The sequence below is a fragment of the Lissotriton vulgaris genome, chromosome 9, assembly GCF_964263255.1.
Source record: "Lissotriton vulgaris chromosome 9, aLisVul1.2, whole genome shotgun sequence".
In the NCBI taxonomy this organism is placed as follows: Eukaryota; Metazoa; Chordata; class Amphibia; order Caudata; family Salamandridae; genus Lissotriton; species Lissotriton vulgaris.
Genome location: NC_141697.1, coordinates 954737071 through 954763881, shown reverse-complemented (window position 1 = coordinate 954763881; position 26811 = coordinate 954737071). Strand labels below are relative to the sequence as shown.

The 26811-nt window shown below is 44.7% G+C and overlaps 1 protein-coding gene across 1 annotated transcript in view; it reads right to left on the bottom strand.

The window, feature by feature from the left end:
- The window catches only part of LOC147692601 (guanine nucleotide-binding protein G(i) subunit alpha-2), a 468721-nt gene that overhangs the window by 14096 nt on the left and 427814 nt on the right, over positions 1–26811 (bottom strand). Inside the window, exons 6-8 of the mRNA XM_086938805.1 lie at positions 14266–14395; positions 7257–7410; positions 2257–2475 (exon numbers count right to left, since the gene is read on the bottom strand). Coding sequence (XP_086794931.1) covers positions 2285–2475; positions 7257–7410; positions 14266–14395 — 475 coding nt within the window. The 3' untranslated portion in view covers positions 2257–2284. The remainder of the gene's footprint in view (positions 1–2256; positions 2476–7256; positions 7411–14265; positions 14396–26811) is intronic.

The following is a 26811-nucleotide window of genomic DNA, read 5'->3' as shown; positions in this document are numbered from 1 at the left end:
GTGTTATCCCTAGGAGGAGGACACAGACCCGATGCTAGCTTTTTGAATCATCCCTCCACGATAATAGATACCTATGAAAACGCCAACACATCTCATACTCACCATTAGAAAAACAAACTAATATTTACAGAAAGTAGTGACGTTCAAAATGTAATCGTACAACTACAGAGAATTTTGCAAGGTGCAATCAGCAGAATGTTACACTGTTTGCTAAAATGAAAGAGTGGAGAGAACTGAAAGCTAGGTGGTGCCTTGGCCCACTGCTTATAGTGGCCCTTATTATAAAGGGCAACCAAGGGGTCACTGGTGGGGCGTGAAACGAGGGATGCCTATCACTACATGCATACTGAAATCCATAATTTAATAAAGCTGATAACCACCCGCGCTAGGTTTTAGACTGGTCAATTCAGCAATTCTCTATCCAGGCAATGTCAACAGTGTCTCTCTCCTCTCAAGAGTTATGTGAAAAATACTGTTACTACTTTTTAGAAAAAAAGAAAATAAGACTACTTCACTATCATTAAGAGCCAATAATTACACAACCTGTTTCAATTCATTCTGCAAGCCTACACCGCATTCCTCCCCCTTGTAGGTGCTTTTACACCAACAGATTTAATGTAGCTGTACAAGCCTGTTTGCTTAAACAACATTCATCCAGCTTTGCCCCCATCACTCCACATCTCATCAATTTATCCATAAAGCAAGCCTGTGTACTCACTGTTCTTAAAGAAGGCTCACCCTATAAAGAAACCTACACTTTGTTATGGATTTGACACGTTTTCACCCACATAAAACGCAACACCTATCTAGTAAAAATCCTGGAATTGGTTTTTGTTACCCAACTACAATCTTTTATGGCTATCAACAATATACTTTCCCCTATGCAACCAGAATGTCACCATTTGCATGGGAAAGGGTCTGTTATGTTCAGCTTTTGTGACAAGTCTGCTTTCAATGGAGGATGGGGCAGCATCCACGTTCTCCATGCTGGACCAATCTGCAGCTTTCGACACAGTAGACCATTGCATTCTTTTACACGCTTAGCCACAGAGTTGTGGGATGTACCTCATATCATTAAATGGTTTCGCTCCTTTTTGAAGGATCGTTCAAACCAGGTGAAGTTTGAGCCTTTCTTTTCTCATCTTCTGACCCGGAGTCAAGGAGTTTCACAGGATCCTGCCTTTTTAACATGCATCTGAGACCACTTGTGTAACTCGGTTACAACAGTAATATTTATATGCAATCACATACCGAAGAAACTCAGATTTATTTAAGATCTTCCAAAGCTTCCATATTCTGCTCCAATTTGAGCACTCCGAAGGGAGATATTTAAAGCTGAACAACTTGCAACTACTGCCAATCGAACAAAGCTAAAACAGAATTGGTAGTAGTAAGAGTAGATCGTTGTTTAACCAACAAATTCCGGAAACCTTTGGCAAAAAAAAAACCAGCTGATGAAGTTAAAAACTTGGATTTTCTTCACCCACACACTTCCTTCAAACTTAAATTCGAACCAGTTTTGAAAATATGTTCATCACCCGTATACTATCCTGACTTTATATGCCTTCAAAAGCAGATCTTTAGTGATGGGAGTCCATTATTGCAGGCTTAAATACTGCAATGCATTGACACAAGACATCCTATGTATTAGCAAAGGCCAGAGAGCCCAGAAAAGCGCGTTACTATCAATTTACTGCCTGAAAAGACAAAAGACTATGTTTCAGAGGCCTCGTGTTCGCTTTGCTGAATGTGGGTGCAGGCAAAAAGTGCTTTCAAGATCGTATGCCTTGTGTCCCATCCTCCACAACTCGGTGACATTTGACTGTGTATCCCAGAAAGCAATTAATTTGTGACACATGTAGGCCATTCTGTTTCCATTCAACCTCCTTTATAATGGCAATGGAATGCCCTACAACTTCCAATCTTCTCACCCTCAGGAAAAAAAACTAAAATATAGTTAGTTTGGTTAGCACTATGAGACCCTTTTTGAGTGGTGGATATTATGTAAATGTTGTAACTCACTGACTGTGGAAGGGAGTAATTGATTACAAAAGTGGGTGAAGTCTTCACCTCGAACAAAACAGAGTGAAAGATTAAGAGACTAAAGGTGCAGAGATCTCTTTTGCATCCGGAAGAGAATGAGAAATTGAATATATTGATGGTGCCTTATCTGTATTTTTGGAAAAGATCAACCAAAGTGAAGGTGCTTAGATTCATGTGCTTAAAAGAAGATCAAGAACATAGGCTAACCCATACCTTCCCAGAAAGGTCAGCAGTTTCCTTGTTAGAAGAGGCCACAATCCTTCAGGTTGTTTTTAATGATGACATCAGTGACCGCGTCAAACACGAACTGGATATTCTTGGTGTCGGTGGCACAGGTGAAATGTGTGTAGATGTCTTTTGTCTCTTTTCGCTTGTTTAAATCTTCAAACTTACTCTGGATGTAGCTGGCTGCCTCATCATACTTGTTTGCACCTGTGAAGGAAGGGAGGTGGGTCAGAGAACTTTGGCTTCGCATTAATAGAACCATTTTACAGAGGCCATGGATTGTTAACTATAAAATGTCATTTAAATTTACTAGACTGATCACTTTGCATACATAAAGCTCAATTTTGCCACCTTCTCGTATACAGATTTCTCCCCATGCAGGTCCAATGCTCTCTTAGACTCTTTAATTTAGTGCTCACTTTTTACAAGTACACTATACTTTGCTTTTATGTTCAAGCGAAAAACAGTTTGCCATAATTTATACACAAATTGGCAATGCTTTTTTATCAGGACAGAGTTGTTTCTCTCTTCCATATGTTGAATCGACACAAATACGAGGCTCCTCCCATTATCACTGTCCAATCTGGAAATCGTAATTACCCTGTTACACATAATTTAGAGTTCAACGCTTCTCCCCCCTTTCTATCTAAAGTTCAGTTCTTAACATCATTCTTTAACCAGTAAGAGATACTCTGTCCACAACCCCCCCCCCACAAGCATTTTCCAATATAGCTTCCTTGGTTCAATCAAATCCTGTAGATTTCCGCAGAAAACAAATTTACATTTTCCTCCTGCCTGCGTTTACCTCCCAGTTATAGAACAGAGTGCCAATTACTTTATGTGCAGCATCATTTTACATAATCAGAAAGCTTAAAAATATTTAAAAATTAATAACTGAGTATACTCCAAATTGCCCCAGTCGTGCTGATTTTCTCGAGTGGTCCCACAATTACAAAGGCCAATGCAGGCACAGTCAACTGGTAGCTATCCATTGATGGCGGATGGTAGGTAAAGGAGTGTGTCATTCAAAGATCATAATGTAAGAGGAACACTGCTCATTCATGAATGGAGGAAGGCTTCCATGAACACCTCCTCATTAACATCCAATGCTGGTGGTGGAGGTTTATTTAGTCAACAAAGTAGGCCAATGTTGTCTGTGACATTTTCATGCTGCAGTAGTATCTCATAGTCTTGAAAATGTTAATATCTCTAGTTTTTGCTTTCAGCGGTATGGGCCTAATTTGAAGCTATGCAGTAACTATGCCCGGCTGAAGGTGTCAAACTTGAAATGGCTCCACTTCATAGCTATGCTTACTCAGAATTATAGAAAATGCATTTGGGTGCCATAGAACGCTGAGGGGGCGGGGATTCAATCACAGGTTTATATGGAAAGGGACACAAAAACCACACTAGAACAGTGTGCCGGAACTGCTCTGATCAGGTCTAAAATAAAAGAAAATGTAGAATTAAGTAAAGCCTCTGGCTTAAGACTTCTAGACTCTCGCAAAAGATTAGGAAATAATCTAGGCAAGAAGCCTTTAATGAGGTTTAACAAAACAATCTCTCTCCCTAGTTTAATGCGTTGGGTCAGCAGCTGTCACATCATTAAGGGGAGAATCCACTTTGGAGCGAAGGGTTTGGTAACAAATGGTGTAAGAGAGTTCCCTAGGCTGGAACCTGTCAATGAACTTTGCAACAGGTCCCACAAGCAATTTTCCATGTCATTCAGATGCAGAGATATGCAGGGCAACAATTACATGGACACATTACATATTAACTGCAACATCTCTTCCCATAGAACAAAACAACATCAAATAACATAATAAATAACAAAATACATTATAAATAGCAATAAACGTACAGCATTATAGTGGCCCAGCAAACTAGCAAAGTACTCACAACCTGTACTTTGAAAAACAGGGTCTTATTTTTAACAGACAACACGTGGGAGATCAGTCAGCTACAGGCCTGGTTCCTCAACATTTTAAAACATGTCTCACATCAGAGCACTCCTTCTACTCAGACCATCTAGCAGCAGTACATTTGATCATACCCTCCTTCCAACACAACAGTGCTGGGACAGAATGCCACTTTCTGATATTTTACGCGCTTTTACCATCTTTTCTGCAAATGATGACCCTGTATGCTAGCACGGCATGCATACAATGATGCTGCATCCTATCAGCATCGTTCATCTTTTTAACATGTTCAGTTGAATTCTCCTGGCTTACCTACCTTGGTGACACCTTTTTATTCGCAACTGCATAACAGCTTCAATTTCTTGCAACAATACAAAAGATGCATCAAGTCTAGTGGAATTTAGAAGTTGTCCTACACCTTCACAATGACATGGCCTCCTTTCAATAATCCGAATAGCCTCCGACAGGAGGTCGAGCATACTAGCAATCAGAAATGTGGTCATCTTTACTAACGCAAACTGTGGATCACTATCCCACACAAAATGTTCAGGAAAACCACCACCATATGATCGATGACATCCCTTACTTTTACTTCACTGACAAACTCAGGCTATTTAAAAGAAGAAGCATTTGCAAAGCTAACAGGTTTCAACTATGCAAAATCTTTTGGCGTTGTCAATGTTTTTCTACATGTTGGGCAGCAGCGCGAGCTGCTGTGCAACACGGCTTAAAGTATTTTTTTTAAAGTGCAATGAGGCGGCCAGCGTTGACCGCATCACATCACTTTTTTCTTTTTAACCATGCCTGCACTGCTGTGCAACATGTAAAATAACAGTGGCGTGTATTTTGTTTTTTTTGGGGTGGGGGGCAACACATAGGAGAGCAGGAGGGCGAGTAAAAAAGAATTGAGGACAGGGGTTGAGGGGAAATACAGGCGGGAAGAAGGGGAGTTACTTTTGGACATGGACTCAGAGTGGGTATCCAAATAAAAGAAAAAAAGAGTACCAGCATGAGTCTGCGGCCAGTGGAAAGCAACTGGACAAAGGAAGCTGTACCTCGTCCAAGCTCCACGGCATGGACATAAACAGAGAAGCCCCAGAGAAAGCTGAGGCGAGGAGGAAGTGCTGACCAATAGTAAAGAAACATGAGTGACGTGGGAGCCAACAAATAGTATGTAGAAGTAATGGGCGGGCTCTAAGCCCATAAAGAATTGTTTTTTTAAAAAAAAAAGAACAATAGCTTTTGCAGAGACAGCAAGTACGACATAGGCGAAACCTAAAAACCAAAACCATGACTAACACACCTAAAAGCACCACTGAGCATAAAATATTACACTATGGACCCATCGCTCCTAGAAAGCAAGCTCAACTCTTCAACTCCTCGTATCCTTGCATCTAGATGGTGGCAACGGTCTGCTCCAAGACCTCTCAGGCTCTACTTTTTCTCTGGTCTCCTCCTTAAGGGCTTCCCAAATGCTGCAGTTTGCCTGACAAATATGACCACATCACCATCACACTGATGGACGTCCACTGGCTTGCCCACACCATCATCAAAACAAGTACCGGCAAAGCCAATAGGTTTCGGCTATGCAAGATCTATTGGCTTTCTCAATATCCTTTTTCTAATTCTTGCACAGCAGAGCGAGCTGCTGTGCTACTTGGCCTAAAGAAAAGAAAAAAGAAATACGACGTCTTCAGACTGCGTCATGGCCCTTTTATTTAAAACGTTAAGCTATGCACATACAAACAAGTTATAATTGGTATTTTCCCTATACTTGAAATGCAGTTTATATTCTTGAACAAAGGCCCATTGCAGTTACAGCATAGGAAAGTGTAGCTAGCTGGAACACTGAGCATGGAGAGGCTGTGGCGTTACGGCCAGAGCTGGTGCTTTTGGAGCTGGGGAACCAGGGCGGAGTTGGCACTGGCTCAACTTACTGTGATTCTGGGCAAATCACTTAATCTCATGTGCCTGTAGAAATGAGTGTATCCTTGTGAAATGTAGCTGGCGCTCACTTAAAGCGCTCCAAGTAAGTCCTTCCAGTCGACTTTGCGCTATATAAAACAAACTATGATGGAGCTTGGAGGGAGACACCTAGTGACAGGGTGGGGAAGAGGCATGCAGTGACTGGAGCAAGGTGGTGGGAGGGACAGGCCAGCAACAAACTGGGAAGGGGCATGCAGCGATGGAAGCAATTTGGTGCTAGGGATGGGCAAGCCACAAACAAAATGCGGACTCTTGAATGCAAAAATAAAGTGTGATCCAAGTCCGTGGCCAGTGGCCACTGGAAGCAGTACTGGGTCCGAGCGCCACCGCAAGGACGTAGACGTGATGACGAACAGGAAGTTGGAGGCAGGAGGAGCCGCAGACCAACATGATGAAAGGATACAAGAGTGGCGTGGGAAATAAGCCAAAGGTGAGTAATGGGCCGGATCTAACTCCCTTAGAGATTTTTTTGTTTTGTTCCAAGAAATTTCACAAGCACGGCAAAAGCAAAACCCAAACAGCTACACACTATAAGAATCCATCTTAACTGGCACCGCTACCTACCTGGATAACAGCTCTCCGCCTTCAGGAGAACTGGCAACATCAGACTGGAGATGAAGGGTGGAAAAGAAAAAAACAAGGCAACAGGCACCCAGGATCTGGAACTGCATCCTTATACCCCAAAGTCCACCCAAGCACTCCTCCAATTACCAAAGAAATGAAGATACACCCCTTAGAACACTAGATAACAAAACTGTGACAGCCCACCTTTGCTACCAGAACCCAGCTAAATACAATCATTTGCTGACTGTATCTTTGTATTTGACAGTGTATAGTATTCCACTGCCTTTCAGCTAGGCTTGCACTACAAGAATACCATATGTGTTCAAATTTAAATCACCTGATAAAATGTACAAGGAGTACAATGGCCTCTACCACCTATTTAAGGCATGAATAATTACATACCTTAAATATAACCTTCTCTACAATAAATAATATCTCTTTTAATAAAACACATGAAGGCAAGTTCTCAATAGAACCACACAGAATGCATGCCTTTAAAACTAGAGTATTCAAACCTACCTGTATACTCTGGAAAACAGATGGTCAGTGAACTGTGGGTGATCTTCTCCTCAAAAAGATCTTTCTTGTTGAGGAAGAGTATGATGGATGTGTCCGTAAACCACTTATTATTGCAGATGCTGTCGAAGAGTTTCATGCTTTCATGCATGCGATTCTAGAGAGAAAAAAAGAACGGAGCATTAGTCTATTCGTGTGAGTGAAACTTTAGAATATTGCACCAAAATGTTTCATCTGGAGAAGATAGAGGGGGAATATGTCAACTCATGAAACAAGGTAATATTTACCGGAAAAAATAAAATAAACTTGAAAACAAAAACCACCAATAGATTCTCCAAATAAGATTACTTTAAGTTTTTGTTTTGCAAATAAGTGTGAGCTGATTGACAGAACTGTATAATTTTCAGCAGCCATTTCCTATGCAAATTCTTTTGACCGGGGGATTAAAAGCAAAGCTTATTCATCTAGGAAAAAGAAGAGAATTGAAAATAGCATCTGACAAGCGCTGTCAGGACAACCGACTACGCCTATGTCTCTATGTACTTTATTTTGTTTAATTAATACAGTATACTGGATATTTGCATACATATATTAACACCCTGTCAAAACAGCAGAGTGTTTACAGTTGATATGTCCTGTTTCGTAAAAACTTCGTGATCAAGTAAGCACTGTTAAATGGGAGGAAAACACAGTTTGCAGCATACAAAGTAATAAATCACGAGACAATTTGAAAGTTATTATTCACCATAGAAGTGTCATATGAGCCTGCTTTGTATACTAGAAATTCACACTTATCAATATTTCAGTTCCGTATGATTTCTGCCTAATGCATTAAGGAAACACCACAATACTTTCACAATCAGCAGAGGAGTTCTGGATAATAATGTCTTAACTTTTGTCCAAATTATTGCTATACTGCCTGAGGAAGGACCAGTATGACAACCATTTGTTTTTAGGTTTGGCCTAGAGAAAGTTTTAGCTGCCTCCACACCCACATGTTTTCAGAAAAAAGAATACTAAATATACATACATTCAGTGGTTTGGAACTTTTAGATATTGACAACCAGGACATATTGTTTAAGGTCAAGGAAACAAGTCTTCGTTTCCACTTTATCCAAGTAGTCTCCACCCCTATAGTACAAGTCCAGGTTGCAAGTTTACAGTGTCGAATATTTAAGAACAAGGAATAATCCGCTGTTATAGCGAGACAAACACCCAGGCATAAAATAAGTTACAAGTAGTATATATGGGTCATTAATGCAAAGGTTTTACTCTTCAGTCAAATGCCATTAAGCAATACAGTTTGCTATAAGCATATATTGTGTAGACAAAAGTTTTTAAACAAAAAACGTACACATTTTTAAAATCTGACAATTGTTGAGCCTGAAACCGGTCCTAGGATGCTTGTTTCCAGTTCAGGGAGGACCTGGCCTGGCAGTTCGGGCTGGACTGTTACCACTGGGCGCAGGGTCAAGACTGATTTGCATATGGCTGGGTCCAAACTGGAATGGCATGGTGAGCAAAAGAATTATGGATTTAGGCCCAGATCTCTGTACTGGGGTGAATGTATGACATTGTTTTGCATTCTAGCCAATAGGACTCGCATTAGGAAAGTGTAAGCTATAAGCTTTGTGAATAACAATGCTATTAATTTATATATTTTCAAAGCCAACACATTGAAAAAAATGTTTCATTTACAATACCAATAGCTCACACTTTCCTAATGCGAGACCTATTGCATTGCAAATGCTTGTTGCATTTGTCACCAGAGTGGTACGGGTATGCCCAGATGTGGGTCCCGTGCTCTCCATGCCACTGGAGTCAAGCTATCCTGGCTGATGAGAAACCGGTCCTAGGATGCTTGTTTCCAGTCAAGGGAGGAACTGGCCTGGCAGTTCGGGCTGCACTGTTCCCATTGGGCGTAGGGTCAAGACTGATTTGCATGTGGCTGGGTCCAAACTGGACTGGCATGGTGCGCAAAAAAACGATGGATTTAGGTCCAGATCTCTGTACTGGGGTGAATGTAGGACATTGTTCTGCATTCTGTCCATCAATTGTTCTTTTTGCATTTGTCACCCCGAGTGGGTATGTCCGGACGTTGGTCCTGTACTTTCCATGCCACTGGAATCAAGCTATTCTGGCTAATGAGGGCTAAAAGCCAGAAACCGGTTCTAGGATGCTTGTTTCCAGTCCAGAGAGGACCTGGCCTGGCAGTTCAGGCTGCACTGTTCCAATTGGATGCAGGGTCAAGAGTGATTTCCATATGGCTGGGTCCAAACTGGAATGGCATGGTGAGCAAAACAAAGATGGATTTAGGCCCAGATCTCTGTACTGGGGTGAATGTATGACATTGTTCTGCATTCTGTCCATCAATTGTTCTTTTTGCAATTGTTGAGTATTGCCAATTTCACCAGTACGCTGCAAATACCTAAAGTGCTTATGGAGATAAAATAGTTATGTACTATTTCTTTTCTTCAAATAGAAACTCCTTTTCTATGCCGCACCTTGAGAAAGGACTTGCTCTGGCCCTTACACACAGTAAATCCATTTATATGGCAGTAAAGGTTGAATGAAGTCTGCAAAGTCCAAGAACTGTAAAGGCTGAACGTGCCCTTAACTGCCCACTTCTTACCCCTTGGCGTGGGATTTAGTCCACACTTAACATTAGATTGTGGTGGGGCAATATAATGTGCAAGTAAATTAATTCCTGATTGGTAGGTCACCTTTTTCTTAAAGCTTAGCAGTCATAATGGCTAGCTCTTTGTTCTGGTAAATATACAAACTTTACGATTTGGGACTTGTTTTTTGTCTTCCTGCTTCAAGCTACATTAACACCACTGTGTTGAGTTTTATGGAGTGCACCCTGTGAAACCCCCAAGCCCCCAATTATATCAATGCTTCTGAGCTATGGCAACAGACCACAGACTGTTGTCTTCAGCTCTCTTTGCTCTCACAGTATGATTGTATTCCAGCAGTCTCTGTTCTACACCATCTCCTAGGTTTCCCAGGCGGCAGTTTGTGTAGATGATGTTGTATAACATTGCATGAGCTAGACAATCTTTTAAATTCTGCTTGATCTTTGGTCTCACAGTAGGATAACTTCCCTTCAACGAGTAAGCCTTCCGTAGGATCCTTAACCTCCCCAAGCTGCACTTTGTGTGGACTTTGCAGATTTAAGAGGGCTGACCATACACTCTTCTTCGCCTACATCCCGGTCTTTGCTTCCAGGCTAGGATTGCTCCACTGTGAGGAGTTAATATTGTGTATGCTTTGTGAGAACCCCAAGTTTAATTTGTGTTAATGTTGCTGAGTTCTGACAACAGAACTTTTGAGTTCTGTGGTTTTCGTAGCTCATTAATTACCTTTCTTTTCACACAGCTTTGGGGTCCAGAGTTTCACAGACAATGATCCTTATCAACTGAACTGTAACAACTTATAGTGGTGCAATGACCCTTATCAATTGTGCAAACTGTAGGGTGCAATGAGCATTATCAACTGAACTGTAGAAACTTGGTCCCTGGCTTTTGTTTTCTCCCCTTGCTGTAGTTTGTATATTATGGGGTCCCCATAGACGTCCTTCTCTCACAGAACACCAGACTACTAATCTAGTTCTGTCTTTTTGTGTGCTGTATGAGGTCCACTATAACACTTTGCAGTGTCGCAGCTGATCCTTGAATCTCAATATCCAGTCACAACTTTATTCTCTTAGCTTAACCCCTTGAAAGCTCATGACGAGCTGAGCTCGTCATGAGCCACAGTGCTCCGGTGCTCATGACGAGCCCAGCTCGTCATAAGCCGTGGAACGCTCGCATGCGGGGATAATTCCCCTGCTGTGCTGAGCGTTCCACGGGAACAGGTGTGGCCGTGACGAGCTGAGCTCATCATGAGCACAGGAGCGCCGTGCCTCATGACGAGCTCAGTTCGTCATGAGCATGTGAGCGCTGTGCGCGCCCCCTCCCGCCCAGCACAGCAGGGGAATATCCCCCGCAGCGAAGGGGTTAACTTCCATGAAACGAGATTCAAAGTCTATGCTGGCTGAGATCCCTGGCGCTCCAACGCATAGCTGTTGCTTCATATTGACTAGAGACTACTCTCTATGTAGTCTCAAGCTCTGTCGCTCTCATGCAGTGATTACTGTGATGCGCTTAATGCTGTATGCACAGTGACATCCCTGGACTGCCTTAGACTGGCTGATGCTGGGTTCACACAGATGACCTCAGTCCCCGTTTAATCTCTACTTCTGTCCTTTCTCTCGTGTATTGTTGATTCCCTTGTGAAGAGCAGAGTAATGCGGTAACCCTCAGGACCCAACTTTTGTGAATTTTGTTGGGCTTTGCAAGCTGACCGTTTACCCTGTTTAATCTTCAGCTCCATCTTAGGTCACACACTACAATGTCTTCTAGGTGTGTTCCATAATATATGCTTGGCAAGGTCTGCCAGCAACATTGTGAGTGGCTGCTGCTAAGCCATGGAAGCGGAGGTGCTGCTGTCTGCGCTTTCTAACACTACCTACCTCATAGGCCTCTAATCCTTGATGTGAGGGGTCGTCATCTAGGGTGCTCCAACCATGCCATAATTTGAATGGGTCCTACGGAAGCTCTGGCATAATGACAATGCAACCATCAGGTCTCATCTCACTGCTTTGCACCCAAAGGGACAAGTACATTTGTTTACACAACAGGTAGATTTCTAATACATCTTGCATCTTGAACAAGTAGATAGGTTATCAAATTCAACGATATATATATTCATGTACAGAGGAGCTGTTGGCCAGTCTTCTCAACTCAATGGCCTGTTCAAGTGTCAATAACATTTTGTTCCTGCCCACAACAGCACAGGGCCATGGGTCTGCCCCCAAACTCTTTGGCGGTCTTGCACTGAGTGAGTGATGGCATACTGCCCGATCACATGTTCACAACCAACAGAATCCCTCAGCAGTGCCACTTGAGGGATGTTAGAGGAAGGCAGGCACATACAAACATGTGATTAGGGCCAAACAAAAAAACACCAGGTGGCAATGAAGCATAATGAAAAAATATGGGTCAATGGGGCAGAAAGAGGACATTTAATTAAAGGAGAGAGATCTCTACAATCTCACGAAGGCTGTCCAGCTGCCGTGCTGTGTTTGTGTCTTACTAAAGCTAGAGCCATGTTGTTCGAGTGCGCAATCAGCTGGTGGACTTAGTAGGCGCAGACAGTTTGATACACAGGACCTGCACTACCAATGACTCCAACACCAGTTATTAGGAAGCCATTGCTTTAGGAGTAACATGATGTTGGGCGGTCATATGAATTCATCTCATGACTCGACATAAAATGGAGAACAAAATAAAAGAGAAACATATCAACTCTAAAAATAATAGTCCAATGCTGCAGTTCAGCTGGGATATGGATGCTGAATTATTGGGAGTGTGGCCAGTTCTGAGGTGAGAGTTTAGTAATAGTAAGGGCTGGGGTTGTGCTCAAGTGGACTTGGAAGTTTCTGCTCTCCAAAAGTTTCCTTACTAGGAAAACCGCCATTTGCATATTTGATGTAACGAAAGTTGTTACTTAGCAATTTATTAATTTTCGAGCAATCTCGCCTAAAGATTTTTGTAAGCGCATTTCCTCAAGGACTGTTACATTGTTTACCCCAATTCAGAACTCAAAGGTATGGGCTATATGTTTAAACAATTTGCTGACCAAATAAAAGAGGACATTGGCTTGAAGATTTACTAAACAAGATGCAACCTTCACATGCATGACTACTGCATAAATTAGAACATGCCTATAACCCTAACTGTGTCTTTGGCCTTAGAATGGAAACTGATACTCCATTAAGGCCAATTACGCTTAATGTGCACCAAATAGCTAAACAATGCATTGAACCAAGCATCACTTAGCTCTCCAACATAATGAAAAGAAATGTCTAAATATTAATGAACTTGCACAATTCTGGATTAGGACCAGCCAATTGTGGAGCTATGTAGTCAGACGAAGAGGGATGTTCAGGCCAAGTGGTGTCATGGGTCTTGGCAGGGCAGACTAATATTAGTAAGCCAGCTATGTAACATCTTTTATCCTTGGCTTCACTTTGGCACTGGGATTACTATTTTCTCATGTCTCTCTGAGTTTTGCACTCTTTCAGTGTCCATTGTTCTGCATATAATAAACACTCATGAAGTTCCCATATTTTGTTCATCAAAACGTCAAGTTGATCCTAAAGCGAACCTGTGGAGAATTAACATGCTCATTATATATACCCATATAGTCCCTTAATGTAAAAGGAGGATGCCTCTTGTTCAAGAGGGAATCTGACAGAACTATTTTATGAAATATGCCTTTAAGCATTTTCAGTTTTTAAAAAACAAATCTGACTTTACCTGCAACCTTTATACCCCTCCTGCCCCCTCCGTTCGTCCAGCCGCTACTTCCTCCCTCATTTACAAATCAGTATATTTAACACCTTGGTTCTAGTAATGATCCACAGCTTGATTCCATCTACTCATCCTGAAGCACACCATAATGTATCCACTTCTCTCTTGTTGTCCATCACCTTGCTTGACCAAATTGATTTAATTAGATGTTAACTCCAGAACGCATCTCTTCTAGTGGCAATCAATACACTTATCATCCTTTGGGTTTCCAGAAATCAATGACAAATATACCAGTAGTTTCACTAAACTGTGTGGCTCTACGCTTTCTCTGCTATCGCATTGTGTTCGGAGTGTCATCACTGAGTTGCTGGAGGCCAGCTCTACCGTGCACCAAGGAAGGTCATTGTCTTTTACTCATGCTTTCATATTCAAAAACTATCAAACTTCCCACTTTCAGATTTTCCAAAGGGCGACTCACTTTTCCTGGGCTTTTTTCTCTACCATCCATCAAGTCATCAGAAAGGAAAAGGACAGCTATCAGAAAGGGAGCATATTTCCACTGGAGGAAAGAACTTGTTCATGCTGCTAGCCCACAACTCATACTTCTAAGAGATCTGCACAGCTGCAGGAGTGGGGATCTTGTGCCTGCTTCTTACCATCTCTTCATCTTCTGCAAGCACCAGGTCGTAGGCGCTGAGAGCCACACAGAAGATGATGGCGGTGACGCCCTCGAAGCAATGGATCCACTTCTTCCTCTCAGACCGTTGTCCGCCTACGTCAAACATCCTGTGAAAGAAAAAGACAAGGTTACACACTAGAAATTTAACAAGCAAAATAGTTGTAAACACAATCTACATTCCTATATGCAGCATTGATGGGGCTCATGACAATGAACAAGCGCGGAAATTTATTTTTTCAAATGTATTATTGTCATATCTAGTTCTCAAAGTTTTGCTTTGAAGGAAGTTTTTTTAATGGAAAAGTAACCTCCCTTCAGACAGGAGGTTAAAGTGAAAGTTACACTTGCAAGTATTTTCAGAAACTTGAAAGGTACAGATGAAGATAATTATTGAGTTAAAGATATTGTTTTGATTACTCATCGCTGTAAATGTCACTGATACGGCAGATTGTTGCTTTCTCACCTACCTGGGTGTGGGAGTAACAGATGTGCCCTTTTTAATGAAATGTGATTTGCACAGTTTGCAAGGGAGATATCACTTTCTGGACGATGATCGACATAGTCGTCGTGACACGGGTTTTCTCGTAGCGATAACAGGAATTTAAAGGAGAAGGAGAGACCCAGAACACCAGATAATATTCAAACGAGGTACTAAGGACTGGGAAAAAACCCTGGCACTGAAATATCTCCATTCTGGATGTGATTTTCTTAGGGACTGATTGAATGAATATTGAACTGGCCTGTACTCGGAACACACTCTTCACTCACTCAGGTGGAGACAAAATAAGAATGCCACAAACCAGTCTAGTGAACCAAATGGGCAACAGGGGAATATTTTCCCCTATTAGATGGCTCTGGTGTCTCTTACATTGGAGAAACCCTTTTCTGGGTTGTCCTCACCCACATTGTGTGGCATGCTTCATCATAGGATTCTTATGGCATCACAGACCCATTCTGCTAGAATGTACTCAACCATAAAAGCGACCCCATGATAAAATGTACTGGGAATGGAAGAGAATAAAAATGTCTTCATGACACCCGAAAGCATTCTATTAGGGTACCTTTAATAAGATTAAAAAGGAAATTGAGACGTAATGGATTTTAATTATCCTCTCATTTATAATGTAAACATGTTTCAGCAACACTTGAAAGCCTCTCCGGGTCAATGGCTTTCATCAGGACAACTTTGGAGGGTGTACCAGCAAACTGTCCCTCTCACTCCTCTCATACGCTTCAGTGGTATGTGCATCAAAATCCAGACAATGCATGGAAACCAGATTCTCCTTTCACACCTTTCAGATTTTCTTAAGGAGTAAAATACAGTCCAGATGTAATATTCGCTTGTCAGTTCCACCTAGTTGTATGAGGTTTCACAGAAGGTCTACTGTGCAAACATTTAGGACTATTTAGGCCCCTCACCATTTCTCACTGCTTAGCAATGTTTGATGGGCGTAAAAACGTGTGTTTTTTACTTCACCCCTGACTTTGTGCACTGAACATATCAGAACTAAGTCTCTGACTAAACTCACACCACATTAATGCTTCAACCTTGCACTGAGAGAGAAGGTGCAGAGTCCTCAAACAAGCGGACACACATTTTAGTCATATTTTTTGTCAATAAGCATACTTTTCCCCATTACGAACCTCAAAAATGCATATCTAAGAGAATACAAATAAATGGAAATTGTAAATATGACGAATACAATACAATAACTAGATGTTGGGAGCGGTCAGTGAGGAAAAGGGGAGAAAGAAGATGGAAAGCAGACCATGCAGAAAGAATGGGGGAGTTGGGCGTAAGGACCCTTGCGCATACTCCCAAGCGGAACCGCATACTCCCAAGCGGAACAGTTGTCTAAGTTAGAGACATTAAGATAAAATCAAGTATGTGCCTAATTTTCCTCAAACTCAAATGCTTTTTGCATTTAAGTGTTAGTACAATGGCAAGAACAAAGTTTGTTTCTCTAGGCAGAGCCCAGAACTGTTGATATAAAAACACAGATGAACAATGAAGCCATAGTTAACACAAAACAAAACAATGGAGGAACAGGAAGGTCGTTGGTGTTACAAATTTCAGTCTATACTAAAGTGGATAAAAAAAATTTAAAAAAAGGCAAGAAATTGGCAATATGAATACAAATGCTGATGTTCATCGGGAGAGAGCTTGCTAGAGGAAAATGATACATCACACAAGGTTATTGAGAAGTTACAAAATAAAAGGGACTTCCTACATAAAGCTACTCAGAACAGCAGCCGGGCTGAAAGGAGACACAGAACAAGCATTTACAATGCAATGGTTTCGCCTTTGTTAAAGTTAGAGCTATTGGCATTGCTTTTAACATTCTGCACTCTGAAGCTCCACTCTGAAGCTCCACTCTGCTATAGAACATAGAATGAGTGCATTTGTTGTATTTTTGTTAAACTAGATTTGCATAGTAACATTTATGTTGTTTGTAAATAATAATGCAAAGACAAAATAATGTTTATCTTTTTTATTTATGTAAATATATTTATTATTGTAAGCAAATTAAACTGTACTGAAAATACGTTTACATTTTGTATGAAACATAATTTACTTATGTTTTTGTAGTTCAATTTACAGTAAAGTTTTGTGTACTTTTTTTCAACTTATGGAAACATATCTTGTACAAGCCACTTTTAGATGGATGCAGGCAGCTGCTTTGAAACTTTTTTAAAGAACATATACAATGATGTGAAGGTCTTAGAATGCAATTGCATGTATTGTTGGAAAACATCAATAAGGCACTTGAGGATGTCACACCGAACCATGCATAAGTACAATATTGCACAGTGACTTTACTAGTTTGAAAAAACCATAAGTTCTGAAGAATCCATAGATTGATGTTAAATGTTGCATGGATGACTGATGGATGTGTCAGCGCTACACCCTGGGAGTTCCTGGACATACAGTCACAGATCTCTGCAGCAGGTGCCTGAATCCAGTGTGCCGTCTTAAAAGTGATACTAAACGTATAGGCAGGCGTATTCAATTCTTGTGGAAAAAAAGGAGGAGTGTCACTTTCACACGGGCGGTGCTCAAACTACCGACTTTGTTTGAAGCAGAGGCCAGCCATGCCTGGGATGAAACGGATGGTATGTCCGTTCCGGGAGAGAAAATGAAAATGCGAGATTCAACGAGACCTTTAAACCCATCAGCAGTAGAGGCGGTCGTGGAAAGTGCGTGTATTCCGGCGGGGGTGGGTCCCATGGGCCCTGGTGCGAGCAAGGACAGTGGTGCATTGGAATGATGTTTGCATCGTAATACACAGCAATCATCGGTGATCAGTGGGCCCCTCCGGGCTCTGGTGCTACTGCACCTGCTGCACCAATGGCAGGAATGCATGGAGTTCGAATTGCTGTAGGATCCGGGTGACAGTCTTCGCATAAAGGGCGGTCAAGACAGGGCACCACCCTCCTGCAGCAGTGGTGTAACGATCGGTAACTAAATGCAACAAAATTACCCCTGAGCAGCACATCGAAGTCTCGCAGTGTGGGGGCTAAACACTAAGGCGAGCGCCTGGACATGCAACAGGCTGGGTCCTGCAACATGCATGCGTCCCAGGTGACGGACACTGCCCCTGTCTCAGACTAACCAGGCGTTCCCCTATAATCCTTTCACTTCTGGGCCCCAGAACACACAGAGGGCTTGCGAGCCTACAGACCCAGTGTCTTCATCCCAAACACTGATCGGCCAGCTGAAACAACAGGAGCCGTTAATCTATGCAGCTCCACCCCCTTCTGCATGTAGCAATAGGTAGCGCATAGAGCTGCGCCCGAGGCGCAGAGCTTCTAGTGTAATCACATGGGCCACTTCTGAATAATTCACTCTGGCGCTGCTGTTGTTTGTCCCGTTCAGCTGGTCGGATTGTGTTGTGTGCAGCCCCCCTCCCCTGTCTCACCCTCACAATGCCTGCGACTCCTGCGCATTGTTTTCCCGCTCAGTAAGTGCCTGCTCGATGGGGGGTCGTGGCAGGAGGCGCGGTGCCCTGAGCTCCCGGCTGCCTGCGCCGGGAGGCCTGCATTGTTCTCCGCGCCCCACCTCCGCGAGGTGAATCACTCACACACAGCGCATTCCGCCCCCCCCCTCCCCTTGGCTCGGGCCGCGCTCTCCCTCTCTCAGACACGCCTGGGGTGGACAGGGGGAGTGGGCAGCGCAGAGGAGAAACCCAATCCTTGTATTTTCAGCCCGGGCTGCGCTGGAAGGCAGGGCTCAGTCAGACACACACAGGGAGAGGGTGTAAGTGAGACTCCGAAACAGGGCGGGGGGAAGGCAGAGGAAACGAGGGGACGAGACAGAGAGGAAGAAGGAGTTGGAGAGGGGGGAAGAGGTATGAAGTGAGGAGGAGAGAAGAGGCCGGAGACAAGAAGAGCAGAGAGACAAAGAAGTGGGAAGAAAGGCGGAAGAGACAGAACGAGTCAGAGGAGAAAGAGAGGAGGGAGTGTGAAAGGAAGGGGAACTTAGGAGGTCGAGACAGAGAGACAGGTAAACAGAGGGAAACACGTGTGTCTAGTGGGAGCCAGGGGCAGATGTGAAGATAAGAAAGTGGAAAGAGCCTGGGTAACAAGGAATAAAAGTGACAGTGAGTGACAAGGAGGAAACAGGAGGGCGAACGTAGAAAAGAATGAAGGTGGTAATTACACCAAAGGGAGAAAGCAACAGATAGGAAGGAGCGTGAGAAGGACTGACAAGTGGAAACGAGTTAGGAGCTTGAGGAGAGAAAACCGAGAGCAAGGTGAGGGGAAGAGGCGAAGTATTAGGAAACAGACACTGGAAAGGAGACAGGAGCAGAGTGACAAAGGGAAGCGGGCGAGACAGACAGAAAGTGGAGAGAGGAGTAAGGACATCGAAAATAAAGGAGGGGCAGAGACAGATAGGAAGGAGGGGGCGAGGTGGGACAGGGTGCGAAAAGCAGACAGCGGGGGACGCAGGAGGCAGGGCTGAGATTTGTGAAGTGGAGCTGGACGTGCGAGGGAAACAGAGGCAGGAAGAGGAGGCCGGGAGAGCACCCGAGATAAGGAGCGCGAGAGAGCGACCCGGGAGCCCGCGAGACAAAGAGCCTGACAGCAGAGAGAGCAGAGTCCAGGGGAGGACAGACCCTGCCGGAGGAGGACAGGACACCCCTGGAGGAGGACACGACACCCCTGGAGGAGGACAGAACACCCCTGGGAGGAGAAGGCTCGATGGACGGGCTCTGACCGGGCAAGGAGACCGAGAGCTTTCCAAGTCACACAAGGTAAGCGCCTGCACCGAGACACATGCTCCAAAGTTTCTAACTCCTGCAGTAGCTCAAGTCTGGGCACCGGGGGAGGGGCCGGGGGCGGGACCGCAGCGCCCGGACTGCGAGAATCGAGCTGTTTGGGGTAACTTCTGGTCTTTTAACCTTAGATCTGCGTGCCCTCGGTGACGCAGTTGTGGGGGCTTGGGAAGCTGCGAGTCCGAGGGGTACGCATGGGGCTCCTCGGCAGTGTGCGTCCTGCTGGGAGGCCCCGCCTCCTCGCCACATTTGCCTGTTCAAAATTCTCACACCTGGGCCGTTTGGTGCATATTCAAAGCCGGCTCTGTGTGTGAGGGAGCCCTGGGCGGGGGCTGCACGGGGGGCCTCTCTGCTCTTCCTGCCCCAGCAGGGCACATGGCCGGGAGGTATCATGAACTCACACACCCTCGTCCCCGCCCGGGACGCTGGATTGTCACATCCCTCCGCCTGGAGAGCTGTGCTTCAGGCAGACACATTCCACTTGTACACATCACACAGCAGAGCTAGCCTTCTGACACCTCACACAGAGAAGTCCGGGCCGGCAGAGTTATGTTACCTTTCACAATCATACATACTCATTCACAGCAGAGCTATCCCTCTGAGTGACACATCAGGCAGTGTGAGTGAGGTACGGGGTATCAGAACTGCCACCATTCACAAACCAGACAACACGAACTTCCCACAGGGCGGGACTGGCACACATCACGCAGTCTTCACAGCAGAGCTATCTTTCAGACGGACACTCTTTTAGGGTCTCCATACTCGGAGAGCTACCCTTCGCTTGACCATCAATCAGAAAGGCTCAAACCTCAAAAAAGAGCTTCCTTGAAGAGTACATAGGCATGAGATGCCAAAGGCAGGTCCCGGCAATGCCGGACCAGACACGGGGGCGTTCCCGGCGTCCCGTGACGTCGGCAAAAGCCAAAGAATGTCGGGAACGCCCCCGTGTCTGGTCCGGCATTGACGGACAGGCCCCTCGTCCAATGGCAAGGCTCCGTTTACGGAGCCAGCCAATCAAGGACGAGGGCCGGACAAAGCCACCTTACAGTTCTCAACAGGATTTCGCCTGCGCCGAAAAGATGCGCAGAGCGCATCCTTCGGCGAGGCGAAACCTAAAAATGAAGGGTTCAAAGGAATGAGGAGCACTGTGGGACATGCTGAGGAAATAGGCAAACAACAAGGACACACAAGGTCAAACCACTGAACAACAAACATCACTCGCACAATGGGACACTGGCGGAGGAGGCCCTGTTGCTAAAGCAAACTCACACATGTTGCTCAGTGGTGAAGGCACAGATAAACCGACAGTATAGCAAGCAGAAACGATTAAGAGTTGTTTTTTTTAAGCCTTTTATTGAATGCCAGCTTTTTACATAGTTTTGTCGCATAAAAAGCTAAATCAGGATTCAAGAGCCACTATAATGAGTTTCCGAATGTGTGCCATTTAACAATAAACATTAATTGGAACCTGAATAAAGTCAGCCTTAGAACCTTGGCTCTGACACAAATGATTTCCATACACAGGAGTAAATGACTACAAGCCAGGGAAAGCGTGCACACAAAACGCTGAGGGCACTGCTCTGAGAGGCCAGGAGAGGCGGGCACTGGCAATAAAAGTGGTGGGACTTGGTAGCAGATTGCCAAAGGGGCAACATAACCTCCAACAATGATCTACCTACACACAGCAGAAACATAGACCGCCCAGGCAGAGAAGCAGAGCGGCAATTCCTTTGTTTTTTTATGTTTTTACCGCTTTGAGGTGCGGCCAGAGAGCATCTTCACTGTGCTTGGGAGTACATATACAAAGGGGCGGCTCTTCCGTAATGGCGGAGGAGCGTTTTCCCACTGGCTCAACGCCAGCAGCTGGAAAATAAAGATATTTTATCGTTGTTTTATTTTTCACCTGCTGGCTCAGCCAGCGTGTGTAGGGAGGGGCGGGGCTGGGGCGATGGGAGGGGGTGGAGGACTGGTTGGTGCACTTGTAAGTGTGCATGCGTGTTTGGCCGGTCGTCTTAGCTGTATTGCACGGCCGGGTTGGAGAAACAGCACAGACTCCCTGAGCGGAGCATCAAACCAGCCTACTCAGGTCAATCCCTGTACTGCGCCCATAGAATGAGAGCAGAGCAGGGATTAGATAGGGAGTCTGTGATGCTGTTCCAGTGTCTGCTGGGACCAGGAGCACAGGAAGACCAAGGCGAGAGGCGGCCGTCAGCTTAAGTTAAGTTGTCAATTTTTTATTATTATTAAACCTCCCCCTCCGCCAGCGCCCCTGAAACTCACCCCTCCACTTTTCGGTTGTGACGGCCGCCACTGCATATGCAAGGAAAGGGGGCAAACAAACACATTATTGAATTTGTTCAGGTTTTAATTTTATAGCTCCACCTAACTTCTATTTTGACTGCTCCTTTGGGGATACTCCTTTTCTCGCCCTGAAAACACCAGAAGCAGCTGGAGATGTTGGACTAGACTGGTCAGGAAGCTCAGATGATGGCAGGCATATAACATTTACTAGCACCTTAAGAGGTTGACAAATTCCAGCAGAGGTAGAAAAAAAATGAACAATGACCACAAAATGTAGTGTTTGGGACTGACTTTGCGGTGGTCTATATGAGTAAATATGGGCGCCTTGGGAGGCAGTCCACGGAACTGACGTACGTCATGAGGTGGAGGGGCGAGGGAAGCTCTGGATGAGTTAAGAACTCTATTCTCAAGCTGAATGTAGATATTCAGGGGGCACAGGCACACCAGGAGAAGCGGTCTCCCCAAAGAGACACACAACTAAGGAGATGGTGGTGTCAGTTACCTCTTGTTACTCAATGGCATCTACTCAAAAAAGCTAAAAGCGGGAAAGGTTGACTCTTCTGCCACAGGATAAAATGTGCTTCAGACTTTAGGCGGCATGTTAATAGGGGTGATGGTGCAGGTCTTGTAATTCCCCATTGCAGTGGCGGCTGGTGGAATTTGAAACTGGTCAGGCGTATGCAGAAAGAATCAACGTATGAGAGCGTGCGCAGCGAGCGAGCCCGACTGCAATAAGGGGGTTCGGGGGGGTTCTCCCTCCGTGAAGAAATATTTTTTAACTTGGCATCTTTTGGTGAGATTTTCAGCACTATTTCTGTGATAAATGGACTAAACATTCAGTCCTTCTAGGCAACTTTAATAAAAGAAAACTCATACATTATTTCAGAGAATTTCTGGGTTGCCAAGCAAGTCTGACTTCTGAAGAGGGCTAGGGTACTAAGCAAAACTGCTTTGGCTCTACCCTTTCCAATAGAAAACACTAGTTAGCGATGTGAACAAGTTCAATGATCAAACTTGGGGTCTAGGGAGAGAATGGCGTAGGCTGGTAGTCTAACAACCACCTAAAACTGAACTCACTGAAAACTGAACTCCTCCTCATTTCCCCTCCTCTGACTTCTCCCTCCGGTACAAGAATGGCTGTGCTGTTTAGATGCCCTCAGCTGCAAACCAACCATCATGGAGTGCAAAACATCCCTAGGTATCAGCTTTGATTAAAAACTGGAGTATGTGGCCCCACACTAACTCCGCCACTCAAAGTGCGCTCCCAGCTCAGAATCCTCAAAAAGGTCAAACTCCATCACTCAGCATGACTTTAAGAATGTAGTTCAAAACATATTCAGACTTGAATATGGCAATGCCACGCTTATCAGTACTCATAAATCTCACCTGGTGCCTCTGAACACAACCCTCAATGCCGCTTAAAGACTGTTTTTCAGGAATAAGGCACTTTACACATATAACTTCTATCAGTCGACTGAATTGGCTACTGATTGAAGCAAGATGAATATTCAAAGTAGCTTGTCTTATTATACTCCACCTGCCTTGAGGAAGTCACTCCCTGTGTAGCTCAGACACTCTTCAACATGAGCCGCCAAGGTTCAATAAAATGAAGACCTCATGCTCCTCCTCTGGCTCCACCCCAGTGTACGGAACTTACTACTACAAGATGTTCGCACCAACCACTCATCTGCCACTTTTCATGAAGAAGTTAATTCCTATCTGACTTACTTCCTCTTTGAAGCGCTGGAGCCGATCCTCCTTTCTACCCTGGCCCTTACACCTGGATTATCCTACTGGTCTTACTTCAGGGTTCTCTCTTATCAAGTTTACTTTTCTCTGTGTTTGACACAATTTAGTAGTGTATATACCGGCCGACTGATGCCTCCTCTGAGAATTAAGCAACCTTCGTTCCTCTGCCACACCTTTTGCAATGTAAGGACCTTAATATGCGACAGCTGTCGGACCTCACTACTTGCGCCACAGCATGTTGCTGCTTTTATCTCCTAGCTTTCTTGCTTCTTTGTGTTTTTTTGTTTTCACTGCAACCTCTCCATCCAATTGTCGTGCTTTATACAGTGATCTGACCGCCGCGGCACCTACCCTCCCCCACCCCTTGATCATGTTTGGGGTTAAAAAAAAATTATGAAAAAATTAACCTGTGACCTCTGGAGCCACCAAGGTGCCTGTGGGGGTGGAACTGATGTCTCTGAGCACTGTCTGCAGAGCTGGGGGGCAAAATAGCCTATCGTCGTTCACCCAGCCCCTCGTAAATGATCAGGGCTACAGCACTGGGGTTTTGTGTTGTGTGCAAAGCATTTAAAATAATAACGCACACTCTGTGCCCAGCCTGAGGCTGCTGTGCTGGGTAAATAGAGAAGCTGACGAGACTAGAGCGATGCGCTGCATCACAACATTATAATTAAAGTGAGTGGGCAGTGGTGTAACCCAAAACGATGGAGCCTGCCCTGTAGAATCTGATGAGTGGGGTGGCTGGGGAGCACTGCAGTAGCCAGCACTGACTGAGCAGGATACTTGTTCCTCGTTATTGAAGGGAGGGTGAGAAAACAGCAAGGGAAGAGGTATGAAAGAAGAAAGAGAAACCAATGGAGGGAGATAAAGTAATAAGGGACATAAGACAGCCATCTCACTTTTATACTGTTACGGGTAGTGCAAACACTCTGTGTGCACACAAGATCTCAGCCCGGAAACAGCTCGAGTGTTCCCTTTCTAAACCCCAGCCTCATCCAATCAAGAACACACGTATCTCGCTCAGATATGGACTAAAAACAAAAGTACTCCCTTGGATATCTCACCCACTCTTTGAGTATGCATATATCTCTCTTACAATGCACCAACCCCAGCAAATAACATATTTCTGCACACCTGCAACACAGAGGAAAATCAACCTGAGGCAATCCATCCGCAGTCATTCCGGAGTGTCCCCTGTTCAAAACTTGTAATCAGCTACAGAACCCACCGAGCTCTCTCTGATCCAGTGCCTTGAATATCCCACCCACCCTCACAGCAGAAGTACCGTCCTCGTCCATCTACGCCACAACCAGAGCAGACTCCACCCTGACACCAAGAGCGAAGCGCTTCCATCACCATCTCACCCACCATCGGAGCTGACAGATTAATACCTCACTCGACAAGAGAGCACACACACATTGTCCTGACACTGCAGCGATGGTAAATTAATGTAAAGCGCAGTAACACAAACACTGCATCTAGGCGCTGGAATGAATGAATCTGATCTGGTGCCAACGCACACACATCACTCCTTCGAACACTGGCTCAATGCACTAACGACAAGTCTGTGGAACACGCATTCAAGTACACATATATTCATTCTAGGTTTACACACACACGAAAGCCGCGGCTCGCAATACTCGCGGGTTGGGGTGGGGGCGGGTAAGTTTAAAATTAAAATATAATAAAAGAAAACTTAGCGGTCTGCGTCACCTCTGCTTGACTGCTCCTGGGCCAGGGTCCTGCGCTTTTCAACCAACAGGAACAGCCGCAACATCACTGCCAACCCCTCTACTGACACAGCTTCAGCAGCGCCAGGATTGGCTTGAGGGCAGGGATACTCCCTGCCCATTAGGAGACCGAGGGCTGCGGCATGAAGCAACCCTCGGTCTCTTAAGGGGAAGGCTAGTGTGCATGTTCGGGCTGATCGTAAAAATGACCAGACCAAAAATTAACATGCGCACTATTGCTGTGACTGTCTAGTGCGCTGCTGTCACTCAACTCCCTGAGTGCTGCCGCAGCCCCGCCCCCACCCCCTCCAGCTTCCCTCGTTCTACTTCTCCGACGCTAATTCCAATTAGGAGTCCTGATTGGAATAAGCGTCGGAGAAGTAGAACAAATAATTTGAATGGGGCCGTGGCATTAGTGGGGCAATGCAGAGGCTTCCAGTCATGTACGAGCCCCTTTTAACAGGAAAGTTGGTTTCAGTAAGGCCCTCTTTGTGGCATCTAGTCCAGGACAACAGCACAGAAAGGGAAGCCATGATTACCACTTGAAGTTGCAAAGTCTGCATGCCCCACTGTTACCCACAAGCACTCCGGATCCCTGCTGTGGGGGATGGCCTGTTTAGGTCTCGCTATCAACTCGCACTGTCTGCGTTTGATAATTAAGCAAATAATCTTTTCTAATTGTAAGGAAGCTGTAATAATGCTCTCTTATGTTTACCCTAATAATAGGGTGACCAGGCGTCCCCCTTTTGCCAGGACGGTCCCAGTTTTTAACCAGCTGTCCCAGCAAATTTCAAGAAATGTAGCTCATGTCCCCGTTTTTAAAGAGGTCGACTGAAAACGGTGGGATGTGGTTTTTATGTTTTACAAAGCAGGGATAGTTAGCAGTTGGTTCAAGAAAGCAATTTAATTAACAGGCAAGCTACTGGGTTTAAAAATTGCATTTTATGTATGTTCTTAATGCCTGTTCTGTAATTCTCCGCTGAGGAGCGCTCTCATTCCTTGAAGTAAAATTGTAGTCCTTTTATTTTTGTGAAATTTTCCGGTTTTTGGCTTTAAAATTCTGGTCACCCTACCTAATAAAGTCCGGCCTGGAGGATGGGCCTCGGAAGAGGTTGTCAATGCTCGTCAGCAGCCAAAGAGAAATGGGTGGGAAATGGTGGAAATTCTCACCGCCTCCCGCCCACCCTCCCAAGCCTGAATTTAGACACACTGTCAGCTTTGCGGCCCTTTCAGCCAGTTCTGCAGGCAGTGAGAGAGTCTGGAAAAAAAGTGCAGTCGTAGGAGGGCCTAGGTACGTTAATCATTACCTCCAATCTGTTCCGCTCCTTCGCCCGCAGTCTTGGCAACGGTCAGCAGCGTTATGATGGAGTGGGAGACGAGCTGCGCGCCATTTTCCCCATCTGTCAATGGCCTGATAATAAGCAGATATTTATAATTTTCCACGTCACCCGGGTTCCTGTGGTTGGC